Below are 12,051 nucleotides of genomic sequence, written 5' to 3'. Positions count from 1 at the left end.
CTCCTCCCGCCCCTGGGCTCACAGCTGTTCAAACAGGGCCCTGCAGCAGCTGCTTTTCTCAGCAGCAGGTGGGGAGCAGGCAGGGGCCGTATTTTACCCAGCCCTACTCCCGATTGACAACCACTAGTGACTGAAGTCCTTTGTGTATCTACTTAATAGATGTAGAATAGGTGGCAACAAATTAGGCTTCTCTCTGATGGTATCCCTTGCTCTTGAGCATGAAGAGCACATTCTAACAGAGTGCTGGAAGTTCAGTCTCCATGGCCAGTTAATAAACTTAGCCTGTGTTGAGATGCATCCTCCCCCAACAAAGGAGCCTCAATTAGCACCAGATATGATGGTTTGCTTTATGGCCACTCCATTTGGAACTGGACAGAAAATCTCAGATTCCCTTCAGCCGGGCCACTGAACTGGTGTCAGAGGATAATACCTTCAGTTCAAAACTGGGCCATATTGGTAATGACCAGAGGACCTATACAGGTGGTCCCCACTTACGAACGCATCGATGTACGACCATCTGCACTTACGACCAATCTCCTATACAGCCGGTCCCCGACTTACGAAAAGCGCAGTCCCATTTAAATGAATAGAATCCGACTTACGAACAGATCGTGTTATGACCAAGTATTTGGTACGTAGCTCATTCGTAAGTCGGGGACTATCAGTATAAGTGATGGACTCTATGTCCCCTTTGCCATCTTCATCACAGCAAATGAAGTTTAGTCTGGACATTAAGAAAAACTTCCCATCAGGTTAGTTATATTGCTTAGAGAATCGCTGTTATTGCATGTTTTTGAGAGTAAATTAGACAAACACTAGTAAGAAATGGCCTAGTTATGATGTAGTCCTGCCTTAAGTGCGGAGACTAATGTAGATTATCTCTTGAGGTCCCTTTCACTCCTACACGTCTCTGATTCTGTACGTTTGATAATAGGGCAACATTTTTGTTTCTTGCTGTCAAAAACTTCATAATGTTTTGGAGAAAGACTAATTCTGTGCTTTCCCGATGACAGGTCAAGAAGCTATTCAGTCTCTCTATTATAACCAAATAAAATGGCATCCAAACGGATCACACAGGAAACATTTGATGATGTGGTGCAAGAAAACATCGCAGAATTTGACATGGATCCAGAGGAGGCAGTGCAAGAAGCTGTCCAGCAATTTGAATCTCAAGGTATTTCAAATCCATCTTGCTCTGGAATGATAGGATATGACAGACATGTAATTTAAAATGCTGTCAACCTATTAAAAAACGGTTGCTTTTGGGTATGTGTTAAAAATGCCAACTTCTCATGTAAGCCACTTGGGTGGTAGTGTAGACATACCCTTAGTTCGAACTAGGGTGGTTAATGTAGGCAACTGGAGTTGCAAATGAAGCCCGGGATTTGAATTTCCCGGGCTTCATTTGCATATTGCCGGGCGCCACCATTTTTAAATGTCCGCTAGTTCGGACTCCGTGCCCGCGGCTTGAACTAGGTAGTTCGGATTAGGCTTCCTAGTCCGAACTACCGTTACTCCTCGTGGAATGAGGTGTACCGGTAGTTCGGAATAGGAAGCCTAATCCGAACTACCTAGTTCGAGCCGCGTGTAGCCGCGGGCACGGAGTCCGAACTAGCGGACATTTAAAAATGGTGGCGCCCGGCAATATGCAAATGAAGCCCGAGAAATTCAAATCCCAGGCTTCATTTGCAACTCCGGTTGCCTACATTAACCACCCTAGTTCGAACTAGGGTGGTAGTGTAGACATACCCTTCGAGATGTTAAAGAATCCCGAAATCTCTGTTCAGGGGTTCTTTCTGGAAACTGGCTACTAATAAAGGACAGCGCTTCTCTAAGCCATTTTGTTCTTTTTCCTGTGGTGCTTCAGACTGAAAGATCCCAAAGCCCTGAACAGAATCAGCACAGGAGCAGAGGGATCAGTTGCTTATCTATAAAACAGCCTCTTCTGAGGTGGAATGTGAAATTGTTTGCCACGCCTCATTTTTAAGGAGTAGTCATGGTAGAAAAACTACTCAAGCTGAAACAGCAAGAGGGATTTTAGAGAGGCGGAATGAACTTTTCCCAAGCTGGAATTTAACTTAGATTGCCCCTTGCTTAGAAAAAATGGTATTTTCTGATTGCAGATGACCAAGATGTTGGTTTTGTATCTCTTCCAACAGATGTAACAACCCTCCTAATAACCCACTCCCGTGTTTAAGCTAATCCACTGTAAAAAGACATAAGTCTAATGTTCTTCAGTTTTCACCAGAATCCCTGTATGACTGCTTCTTGCCTCCTCTCTCGCCTTTTTAGGTGTTGATCTGAGTACTATTGTAAAAGCTGCACCGAGATCTACTTCTGAAAATGGCCAAGAGCAAAAACATGACATTTTGCAGGTAGGAAATGTTCACTGTACCTTTTCAACAAACTGGCCTCATGGTTTGAGCGAGCGGTTGGGAATCGTGAACCCTGGTTTCCACTTCTAACTCTGCTACTGACTCTCTGTGAGCTCCAAGGAAGGGCTAACCTCATTGTGTCTTAATATGGTCTCATTATGACATGGGGACACACTTGGGCCTTATTAGCTCTGAAGCACCTCAGCTGGAAGGTGCTATATAAGTGCAAAATAATATTTCCTGGCCAGCAGGAACAAGCCCCTCTCTTGGCCAGAAAGAAGGGTCAGTCTGACATGAAATGTCTTTAAATCAGGTGGGCAAAAGGGCCTCTGCAGGCCGATTTTGGTTGATCCCGCCCGAGGAGGCCCTGCTGCTCCCCCACCCCCAGGACAATTAGGGCGGGGGGGGGGGGGGAGTGCATGAAGTTTCCTTCACCCTGCCAGGAGCATGCGGCGCTTTGAAGCCCTGCACACTCCTGGCACAGGGCGGTAGTAGGCTTTGCACGCTCTCCTGCTCCTAAGCATCCTGGCCCCGCCCCTTCCGGGGTGGCCCTGGCAAAAAATTATTGCCCACCCCGATATAGATGTTCTGAAAAGGGCATGAATGCCATAACTAAGACCACTGGATGTTCTGAGGATTGGTAATACAATGTGGAGCCTTTCACCTCTTGTCTTTGGTTTCAGCCAAGCCTCTTTCAGCAGTGAGTATAGCTTTGGTGAGAGGTGAACATGGGGTCCATCAAGAACATGTGGTGGTCAACATATTCATAAGTGATCTGGAAAAAGGAGTGAACAGTGAAGTGGCAAAACTTGCAGACTATTCACGATAGTTAATTCCAAACTGAGGGGTTAGCGAGGGATCTTGCAAAACTGGATGTCTGGGCAAAAAAATGCCAGATAAAATTCAGCATTGATAAATTCAAAGTAATGTACAGTGGAAAAAATAATCCCAGCTACACACATACACTGATGGGTTCTAAATTAATGGTGGCTTCCCAAGCAAAAGATCTCGGAGTAACCATGGATAGTTCTCTGAGAACTTCCACTTGGTGCACAGCAGCAGCCAAAGGGACTAAAAATATGTTGCAAACCCTTAGGACAGGGTAGAAAATAAGATAAAGTACCATAAAGCCCCTTGTAAATCCATGGTGCGCCTTGAACATCGTGTCCAGTTTTTGTGTCTCCATCTCAGAAATGATACAGAGGAACTGGAAAAGATTCAGAGAATGGCAGCCAAGATGATCTAGGGTCTGGAATGGTTTCCCCATGAGGAGAGACTAAATAGATTAGGGTTTGCTCATGTTAGGAAAAGGATGACTGGGATGAGAGGCTAGAGGTATACAGAATCACAGATAGTGAGGAAAATAAAGTGAGCATAAAATATTATTTGCCCTTTCTGCTAATACAAAAACAGGCATTGTCCAGTGAAATTAGTAGGCAGCAGGTTTAATATAAAGAGGAAACACTTTTTTTACACAATGCACAAATTGTTGTGAGTGAAACTCATTGCTGTGGATGTTGACAGCTAAAAGTGTTACTGGGGTTCCAAAAAGAACTGGGGATGCTCATGGAGGACAGGCCCGTTAATGGCTACTAGCCAAAGTGGTCAGGGATGCAACCCGAGGCTCGGAGTGAGCCTATGCCTCTGGCTGCCAGAAGAGGATCATGGGTGAAACGCTCCATAATTGCTTTGTCCCAAACACTCTCCCTGATGCTCCCTTACTGGCTACTGTCAGAGACAGGATCCTGGGAAAGATGAGCCATATTCAGATTCAGCTTTTATGGTCTTATTTCCTGCTGCCTGTTCTATGGCCTGTATGAAATGAGTTAGTGGGACCCAATCCAATTGCTAATAGGCAAGTTCGTCCACTTCAGAAAAATCCCCATTAGAAGGGGCAAGCAAACTCTGCAGAAAGCCAAAGTCTGAATGGGGCAGAGGGCCCACATTCCCCTCTCATCCCGAGAACTGGTCCCTGAGTGAGGCGCCCTACAGGAGGAAGAGCAGTGCAGGCTGGCTCTGACCTCATCATGTGCCTAATACTTAATGTCAATCTCTAGAGCTGACTAGTGTTTCTCATCAGTGTCAAATTTAAGGGAAGAAATGGTTATAAGCATGCCGATATGATGATTTCAGTGGACTTTTTTTCTTTTTTGGGAGATCACTTGTAGGGGAGAACACTAACCCCCGTTTTCCTTCTTTAGACATTAGACTCGCTCCGGAAATCTGTCGTAGACTCTGCACTTGGTGAGGTTGTTGAGCATCTTGTGCGCTTCAGCGAGCAATGCAGGGAACAGCTGGCCACCCGCTACTTGGCTGGGCAGAAAGGTGCCTGGCCTGTGGTGTTGTCTGCCTGCAAGCTGGCCTCTGGAGACAAAAATGCCCTGCTCAAGGCCCTGCATGCCTTGTCTGCCATCACAGATGGGCAGCCAGACCTGCTCGACGCAGCTGGCCAAGAGCTGTTGCTTCACACCATGAAGGAAAATGCCAATGACGCTGAATTGACTCTACTTGGGATCCGGTGCATCCGACACGTCTGTTTGAAACACGAACAGAACCGCCAGGAACTGGTGAAAGGCGGCATCCTGCCCCTGCTGACGGATGCCATTGTCAGGCATGGCGACTGTGCCGGGGTGGTCCGGGAGGCCTGCTCGGCGCTCAGGGTCATGACATTGGATGACGACATCCGTGTGCCCTTTGGCCATGCGCATGATCATGCCAAGATGATTGTATCCGATCACAACGGTTTAAAGATCCTCATAGAGGCTGCCAAAGGTAATATTAACCTTTCGGCTGCTGGTTCTTGTCTCCCATCCTGGGTGCTCTCCTACCCCAAGATCATGCTGCCTAACTGCAGGGTTAATGATTAGTTTTTTGTGTGGCTGTTCAGTGATCAGAACAGAGGACTAGAAGTCAGGATTCTCCTAGCTCTACCACCAGCTCGCTGTGTATGGCCTTAAGCAAATTACTTGACCTTTCTGGCCTCCGTTTACCCCTTTTAAAAAATGGTGGTCGTGACATCTTGCTTCCCAGGGTGGTGTTTTGAAGCTTGCTGCTGCTAAAATGCTTCCCGACCCTTTGAAAAGTACTGAAGAAGGGCAGAGTATGGTGATGGCTGCAAAGGCAGCTGAGGGGTGAAGGTTTCAGTTTTCAGAGTTAAGTCACCTGGCTAGAGAGCAGTTAACCTAAGTGTGACGCGGCACACCCGCACGGCACGGGGGAGCGGCCCCAAGACGCGCTGTGCAGCTGGCAGCCTGGAGCCATTCGGCATTGCCCGGGCTGTTCAGCCGCCGCTCGGTCGGCGCAGTCGGGTGACGTGGCACCCGGCGTCGGCCGGGAGCAGCTGAGGCGTCAGGCGCGTTGCTGCGGCAACACGAAACTGGGTGAACGCGAAGGGCGGAGCTTCCGGGGGCAACTGGGGTCATGGCCCCGGCACAGCTTTTTAAATGGCTCCGGCGCTTGGGAAGGGGAAGAGGGAGGAGGCCTCCTCTGCAGAGACAGGCGACCGGGAAGGTGGTTTGTGGACCAAGCTACTCTGTGCCGGTGACTGATCCCTCATCCAGCTCACGGGTTTGCGATAAGGAAACCGCTCGGAGCCTCGGGTGCAGGGTAACGCCGACGGGGGCGGGGAAGGAAGCGGCCCAGGGCAGAGCCTGGATTGGCTGGTGGGCTGGCGCGTTACGGTTCCGAACCCCATCAGCCGGGCCGGGTCTCATTCGATCCGAGCCCTTAGGGCCCTGGGCTGGGGCCCGTGAGTGGGGGTGGGCCCGGGCCCCCCTTCCCCTCCCTTCGCACCAGGGAGTCGGAAACCGAAGAAGGGTGCAACCGAAAGGCAAAGCAAGGACTTATTTACTTATCGGTGGGAGGGGCGCACAGGAGGCGTCACACTAAGCAATAGCTTATTTTGAGGTCATTTTGAAATGAGGCACTGTTCCAAAATGTCCCTGACCCCTCGTGCAATGAAGTTTACAGGGATGTGGGAAGAGTGAGCCCGTTCTGTTTTGAAATAACGGGCATGCTCAAAAGATGCGGGATAGCTCCACAGTGTAGACCTACCCTAACAGATTCATTTGGACATAAGTTTTCCTGGGCAAAAACCCATTTCAGACACGGGGTGTTTTGCCCACCAATGCTTATGCCCAAATAAATCTGTTAGTCTTTAAAGTGCCACAGGACTCCTCATTCTTTTTAACAGTTCATGCTTGGTCCGTCTTCTGAAATCCATGTGACACTGACCTTGCCAGCTCCTCCTCTCTCCAGGAACTATTGGTTTTCCTCCCTTTGCAGCATTCACAGATGACTCCAGCGTTCTCAGTGAGCTTTGTTCCACCGTCGGCCGCCTGTCCGTCCGGAACGAGTTCTGTCAAGAGATTGTGGACCTTGGAGGCTTGAATTTCATGGTTGCCCTGTTGGCTGACTGCATCGATCAACAGGTACTGTCCTCTTCCGTGAATCAGATGCCTTCTGGGAAGAGAGGGTATTTATGGGCAGGTATTGGGCATAATGTTGCCTCATGTGGTTTGAGCATTGGCCTCCTAAACCCAGGGTTGTGAGTTCAATCCTTGAGGGGGGCCATTTAGGGACTGGTGTCAAATCTGTCTGGGATAGTATTTGATCCTGCTGTAAGAGCAGGGAACTGGACTCGATGACCTCTCAAGGTCCCTTCCAGCTCTATGAGATGGTATATCTCCATGTATTTATTTATTTATATGTAACACGGTGCTTTTCATCTTCAGCGCACTTTGCAATCATGAATGAGCATTAGGCTTTGGTGACCTCCAAGGATGTTAAATATCGGTTAATGGAATGGTCAGTTAACCTCCTGAATTCTTATTGGTTACTTGACTATTCTATAGTACCTGGAGGTGGGGGCAGCAGCAGCCAGTGCGCTCCGGTTCCGCTCCCGAGGAGCTCTCTGCTCCTCTGCGCTGCTGCCTCTGTAGCCGAGGCAGCAGTGTGGGGTGCCAGGCTGGAGCTGGTCTGCAAGGGGAGACAGTTTAAAAACCAGCTCCCCTCATGGACCGTCTGCCTGTTGCCCTGCGCTGCTGTGTCTGATACAGAGACAGCAGCGCAGGGTGGCAGAGCCCCTGTCCGGCGTGGGGGTCTGAGCTCCCGGACCTGACATAAGCCAGAACTGAGCCGAGCTGCCTGGCTCTGAATATGCTTTAAATGCAGAGCTGCTGCAGGGTTAGGTCCTGGTCCTGGCGCGAGCCGGGATGCTGACCAGCCTGCTAAAAATTTACTGGGGGGGCGGAGGAAGGAACGCATGTAGTCTATAGCATTAACCTATAAGCTTTTGCTTATTGGTTAATTGACTACACTGTTATATCCCTAGTGACCTCTACCTTGGGCTCTTGCCTCATGGATGATGCTGCTGATGCCCCCGTACCACTTTCTGCAATACATTGACAGACAACCCCAGTTGGAGATTGAACCAGAACCCAGCAACCCTGCTCTAGCTTCTGTTCTACCCCCCTTCCTCTCCCTCCTCCCAGTCCAGATGCAGGAATAGAACCTTCCTAATGCTCAGGAAAGTTGGGTCATTGAGCCTCTACATGCTGTCTGTGGTTTTTCTAAGGAGTTAGGTGCCCAAATCCCATTGAATATTTATGGATTGGGGTGTTTAATCCTCTGAAATGTCTTTGAAAGTTGCAGCTACTCTGACCAGGGTAACTTGGATGTTCTTCCTGGGCTCAGTGGAAAATGGCATCGGAGGTGTGAGGGGCTGGGAGTCCTTAGGTAAATGTTGCTGTTCAGGTAGAGTCTGTGCCCCCAGTGATCCTGGCAGGGTTCTAAGTTCAAGTCTCAGGGCAGGGCAAGAGGTGGGAGATGCTACCTTTCTGGCTGAGCTGCTGGGAACCATTTTGCCTGGTTTCCGTGGGATCTGATGGGTTTTGTTCCTCTCTCCGTGTCTTTGTCGTTGAGTGCAGGAGCTGGTGAAGCAGGTGCTGAGCGCCATATGGGCTATCGCAGGCAACGACGACGTGAAAGACGCCATCGTCAACGCTGGAGGAACGGACCTGATTGTGCTGGCGATGAGCCACCATCTTGCCAGCCCTCAGGTATACAAGAGCTGTGCTTTGGAGTTGTCTACTGCGTTGGGTGGACAGGTTTTGGAGCCACTAATCAGTACTGAGAACAGCATCACAGTGCCCTTGCTTGCATTACCTCCCCAGTTAGTGTAACTGCTTCTGACTTAGAACAATGCCCAGCATGGACTAACAAGGCACGCATTAACCCTTGAATGCTGGTAAAATGTGGGCTTTGGCAAGTGTTTGTAGGTATCCAATCAGGTAACTGCTTCCTACTATACTATACCAGGTGGCCCCAGAGATTGGAAACCAGATTCTGAGCTTAACACACTTAGGTCAACAGTTCAAATCCAGCTACATTCTCCTCTGATATCTGGTAGCCTCTGTGTCAAAGGACTTGACGGGACCCAGGCTCGTTGCTGCCTGGCAAATGTTACCATCCAAACCTCGCCTGTCTTACTCCAGTTGCCCCTTTTCTTGACAAAGCTGAGGTCTCCGTGGACAGCAGAGGTTGGCTGATAGAACAGAAGAGGTTGGCACCACCACCTGTTGGCTTGAGGTGGTGTCAGAAGGAGATGTTGGCCTGGCTGCTGGCTACACTGTACCTGTTCTGTGCTAGACAAAGGCTGCGTTCTTTAGGCCCACCAAACTGATGTCTCGCAGCAGCACCGGACTGTGCAAATCCCCTGGGAGTTTGGGGGCTGGCTTAGTGGGACACCAGCCTCCTTACTCCCGGAGGGAATGAATTTGGAGGTAGTGGCGGCGTCAGGGGTTTGCTCGCTCTCTTTTCTGGCTGCAGTCGGTTCAGCCGATGATTCCTCTCTTCCTCTTGGTCCCGCAGATCTGCGAGCAGGCCTGTGCCGCCCTGTGTATGCTGGCCTTGCGCAAGCCAGAGAACTGTAAGGTCATCATGGAAGGCGGAGGGGCCCTGACGGCTCTTCAAGCCATGAAGGTGCATCCCAAAGAAGTGGCCGTGCAGGTACCTGGCTCGAAGCGCTTTATCACCGATTCAGCCACAGGGTTCGCTGCCTCCCTGGGATTCTTTATCTTTCCCCCAGGGTCTGTGTGGCACTTGCAGCTGCGCGGTGAAGATAACGAAGGGGCTGAGGGTGGAGCAGCGTTCTGTAATTCTGTCCGAGCTCTTGGCTGATGGGTTCGTACGGGAAATTGTCCTTCAATTCCGTTTGGTCCCAGAGGCCTTGCTCTGCAGTTTGCTGGCACTGGCACTTCTTCCTGCCTGTGTAAACGCAGCCCTGAGCCCAGCCTCTAGCGGGTCATAATGGGCTCAACAGGGGCCTTGTGCCCTTCCAGTGTCATAGGCTCTTGGTGACATTTAAAGAAAAAGTGGCTGGGTCCGTGGAGGGAGGATGGGGTTATGTTCCAGGGTGTGCCAACGATGCTCGTATTTGTCACAGGAAAGGCCGGCTGCCGGTCCCCCAAGCCCTTTTCAGTGGAAAAAATAAGCCCCGCCTCCTTCCCTAAGTCCTTCCCTCTGCTTTGCAGCTTTGCTAAAGATTGTTCATCGTTTAAAAGCTTGTTGCGTTGGAGCATGTTCAACCCTGATAAGAAGGGCCAGGGTGGGTCACCCCAATGGTTCCTCCAGCCCAGTACCCTGCTTCTGAGAGAGGCCAGCCCCAGAGTCTCGGGGAATTTACACAACAGGGCAGTTTGGAGAGCGGCACCACCTGCCTTCTCCTCCCCGACTGGCCATCAGAGGTTTGGCGACACCCAGAGCAAACCTAGTTACAGTTTTGTGTGCTGGAAGTATCCTCAGCACTTGATGAATTGAGGGACCAGAGCTGAAGACTGTTATGCCATTATCAGTGGGAAATTTCATTATCAGTGGGAAATAGGTCAATGGAGGGATGATAGGAGTTACTTTAGAGAACTTTCTGGGTGTCTGGCTGGTGAGTCTTGCCCACATGCTCAGGGTTTAGCTGATCGCCATATTTGGGGTCGGGAAGGAATTTTCCTCCAGGGTAGATTGGCAGAGACCCTGGATTTTTTTCGCCTTCCTCTGTAGCATGGGGCACAGATCACAGCTGGAGGATTCTCTGCATCTTGGGGTCTTCAAAGTATTTGAAGGCTTCAATATCTGAGATATAGGTGAGAGGATTATTCTAGGAGGGGTGGGTGAGATTCTGTGGCCTGCAGTGTGCAGGGGGTCAGACTAGATGATCATAATGGTCCCTTCTGACCTTAAAGTCTATGAATGTTTCCCTCATCTGCTGTCCTCGTCTATGTGGTGATCAATGGGCTTACGTCTCTGGTGATAGGTTGCTCCTGGGTATAAGGCCTACGGCTGGTCCGCTTAGCTCCCCAGACTGCCCTGTGACGGGTTCCAGAGTGGCTGATCTAGAGTTTGGAAGTCACTTTGGGATGGTTGGGTTCTGTGTATTAAGGGAAGGATTTCTTCAAACAGGATTTAACTGTGTCATCAGACCCATGGGCCGTGTGTCCATCCCTTGAGTCTGCCAATGCGGCAATGAAAGTCCTAGGCATGGGGAAGGAAGTAGTCAGGGATAACCCCGGCCAATTGGACAGTTTTCCCACCGACGCAGGTTTTAATTGGTGATCTGAAAGCTACCTACCCAGGATCCAACATGTGCGAAGCACGTTGGAATCCGTCACCATAGGAAGGGGGCACTGGACTAAACCCAGCCTTGCTGTGAGTGTGCTCTCTGATTCCCTGCTGGACGCCCTTATGTTCCTCCCCGTACTCGCTGCATGAGGCATTAACCCTTCTCCTGTCCCTCTCTCCTCAGAAACAGGCCTGCATGCTGATCCGGAACCTGGTCTCCCGGAACCAGGACTTCTCTCAGCCTATCCTGGAGATGGGAGCTGAGAACTTGATTGTGGAGGCTCGTGTCGTGCACCGGGATTGTGACGACATCGCCAAAGCTGCCTTGAGAGACCTTGGCTGTAAAGTGGAGCTCCGCGAGCTGTGGACAGGCGAAAAGGGAAGCCTGGCTCCCTAGACCACTGCCCCCTAGTGCCTGGGGGCATCTCTCTGTGTAGCATCGACAGGCAAAAATGGGGCTGCAAATCAGCTGCTCTTAAAGCCAGACCTGAGCAGCAGAAATGAATGCCTGGCGGTTGAAGCTATTGTGGTGGATTGTATAACAGGTAGGCAGCTCAGCTGTTGCAGGGAGGGCTCTGTCTGTGTATACAGGCTGCAGATAGACCGAACTTAGAATGATAATCTCCTCCTCGCTACAGCCTGATGCCTGGGAAATATCTACTCCCCTCTTCCCCTCCACCCCCAAACACACACATGCCCATTGCTGCATGTTACTAGTTTATAGTATGTGCTGTTCCCACGTGTGTCTGTCCATGTTATGATCCAAAGTAGATCTCTTTCTGCAGCAGCTTGGCATCTACCCTTTCCGTCCACCTTGTCCTACCTCCCGACCCCTGCTCTGTGACGCTGTTCTAAATGCTATTTGGGGGAGATGCCCCTGACCTAGCCAATATCATATCCTGTCTTGTTCAGTGCTGTGCTACTGGTGTTCTGTCTCACACTGTTGGCTCTCTCCAGTTCCATCCGCTGCAGCATTCTACACAAATGCAAGGCATTGGCGGAAAACGTCACGGCCCGGTGTCCTGTTCGTAATCTGAGCTTCCAGAAATAAATACGACAGGTTTCA

General features: G+C 50.3%; 1 protein-coding gene across 2 annotated transcripts in view; it reads left to right on the top strand.

The window, feature by feature from the left end:
* Positions 1 to 12,051, top strand: part of ARMC6 (armadillo repeat containing 6) — a 14,247-nt gene extending 2,196 nt beyond the window's left edge. For both annotated transcript variants that reach the window (XM_075902862.1, XM_075902861.1), the window contains exons 2-8: positions 1,014 to 1,174; positions 2,293 to 2,375; positions 4,577 to 5,147; positions 6,660 to 6,805; positions 8,303 to 8,434; positions 9,246 to 9,383; positions 11,170 to 12,051. In XM_075902862.1, coding sequence (XP_075758977.1) covers positions 1,054 to 1,174; positions 2,293 to 2,375; positions 4,577 to 5,147; positions 6,660 to 6,805; positions 8,303 to 8,434; positions 9,246 to 9,383; positions 11,170 to 11,382 — 1,404 coding nt within the window. In that variant the 5' untranslated portion in view covers positions 1,014 to 1,053 and the 3' untranslated portion in view covers positions 11,383 to 12,051. The remainder of the gene's footprint in view (positions 1 to 1,013; positions 1,175 to 2,292; positions 2,376 to 4,576; positions 5,148 to 6,659; positions 6,806 to 8,302; positions 8,435 to 9,245; positions 9,384 to 11,169) is intronic.

This window comes from Pelodiscus sinensis, chromosome 19 (genome assembly GCF_049634645.1).
Source record: "Pelodiscus sinensis isolate JC-2024 chromosome 19, ASM4963464v1, whole genome shotgun sequence".
Classification (NCBI taxonomy): Eukaryota; Metazoa; Chordata; order Testudines; family Trionychidae; genus Pelodiscus; species Pelodiscus sinensis.
This window is presented reverse-complemented; position numbering and strand designations above follow the sequence as displayed.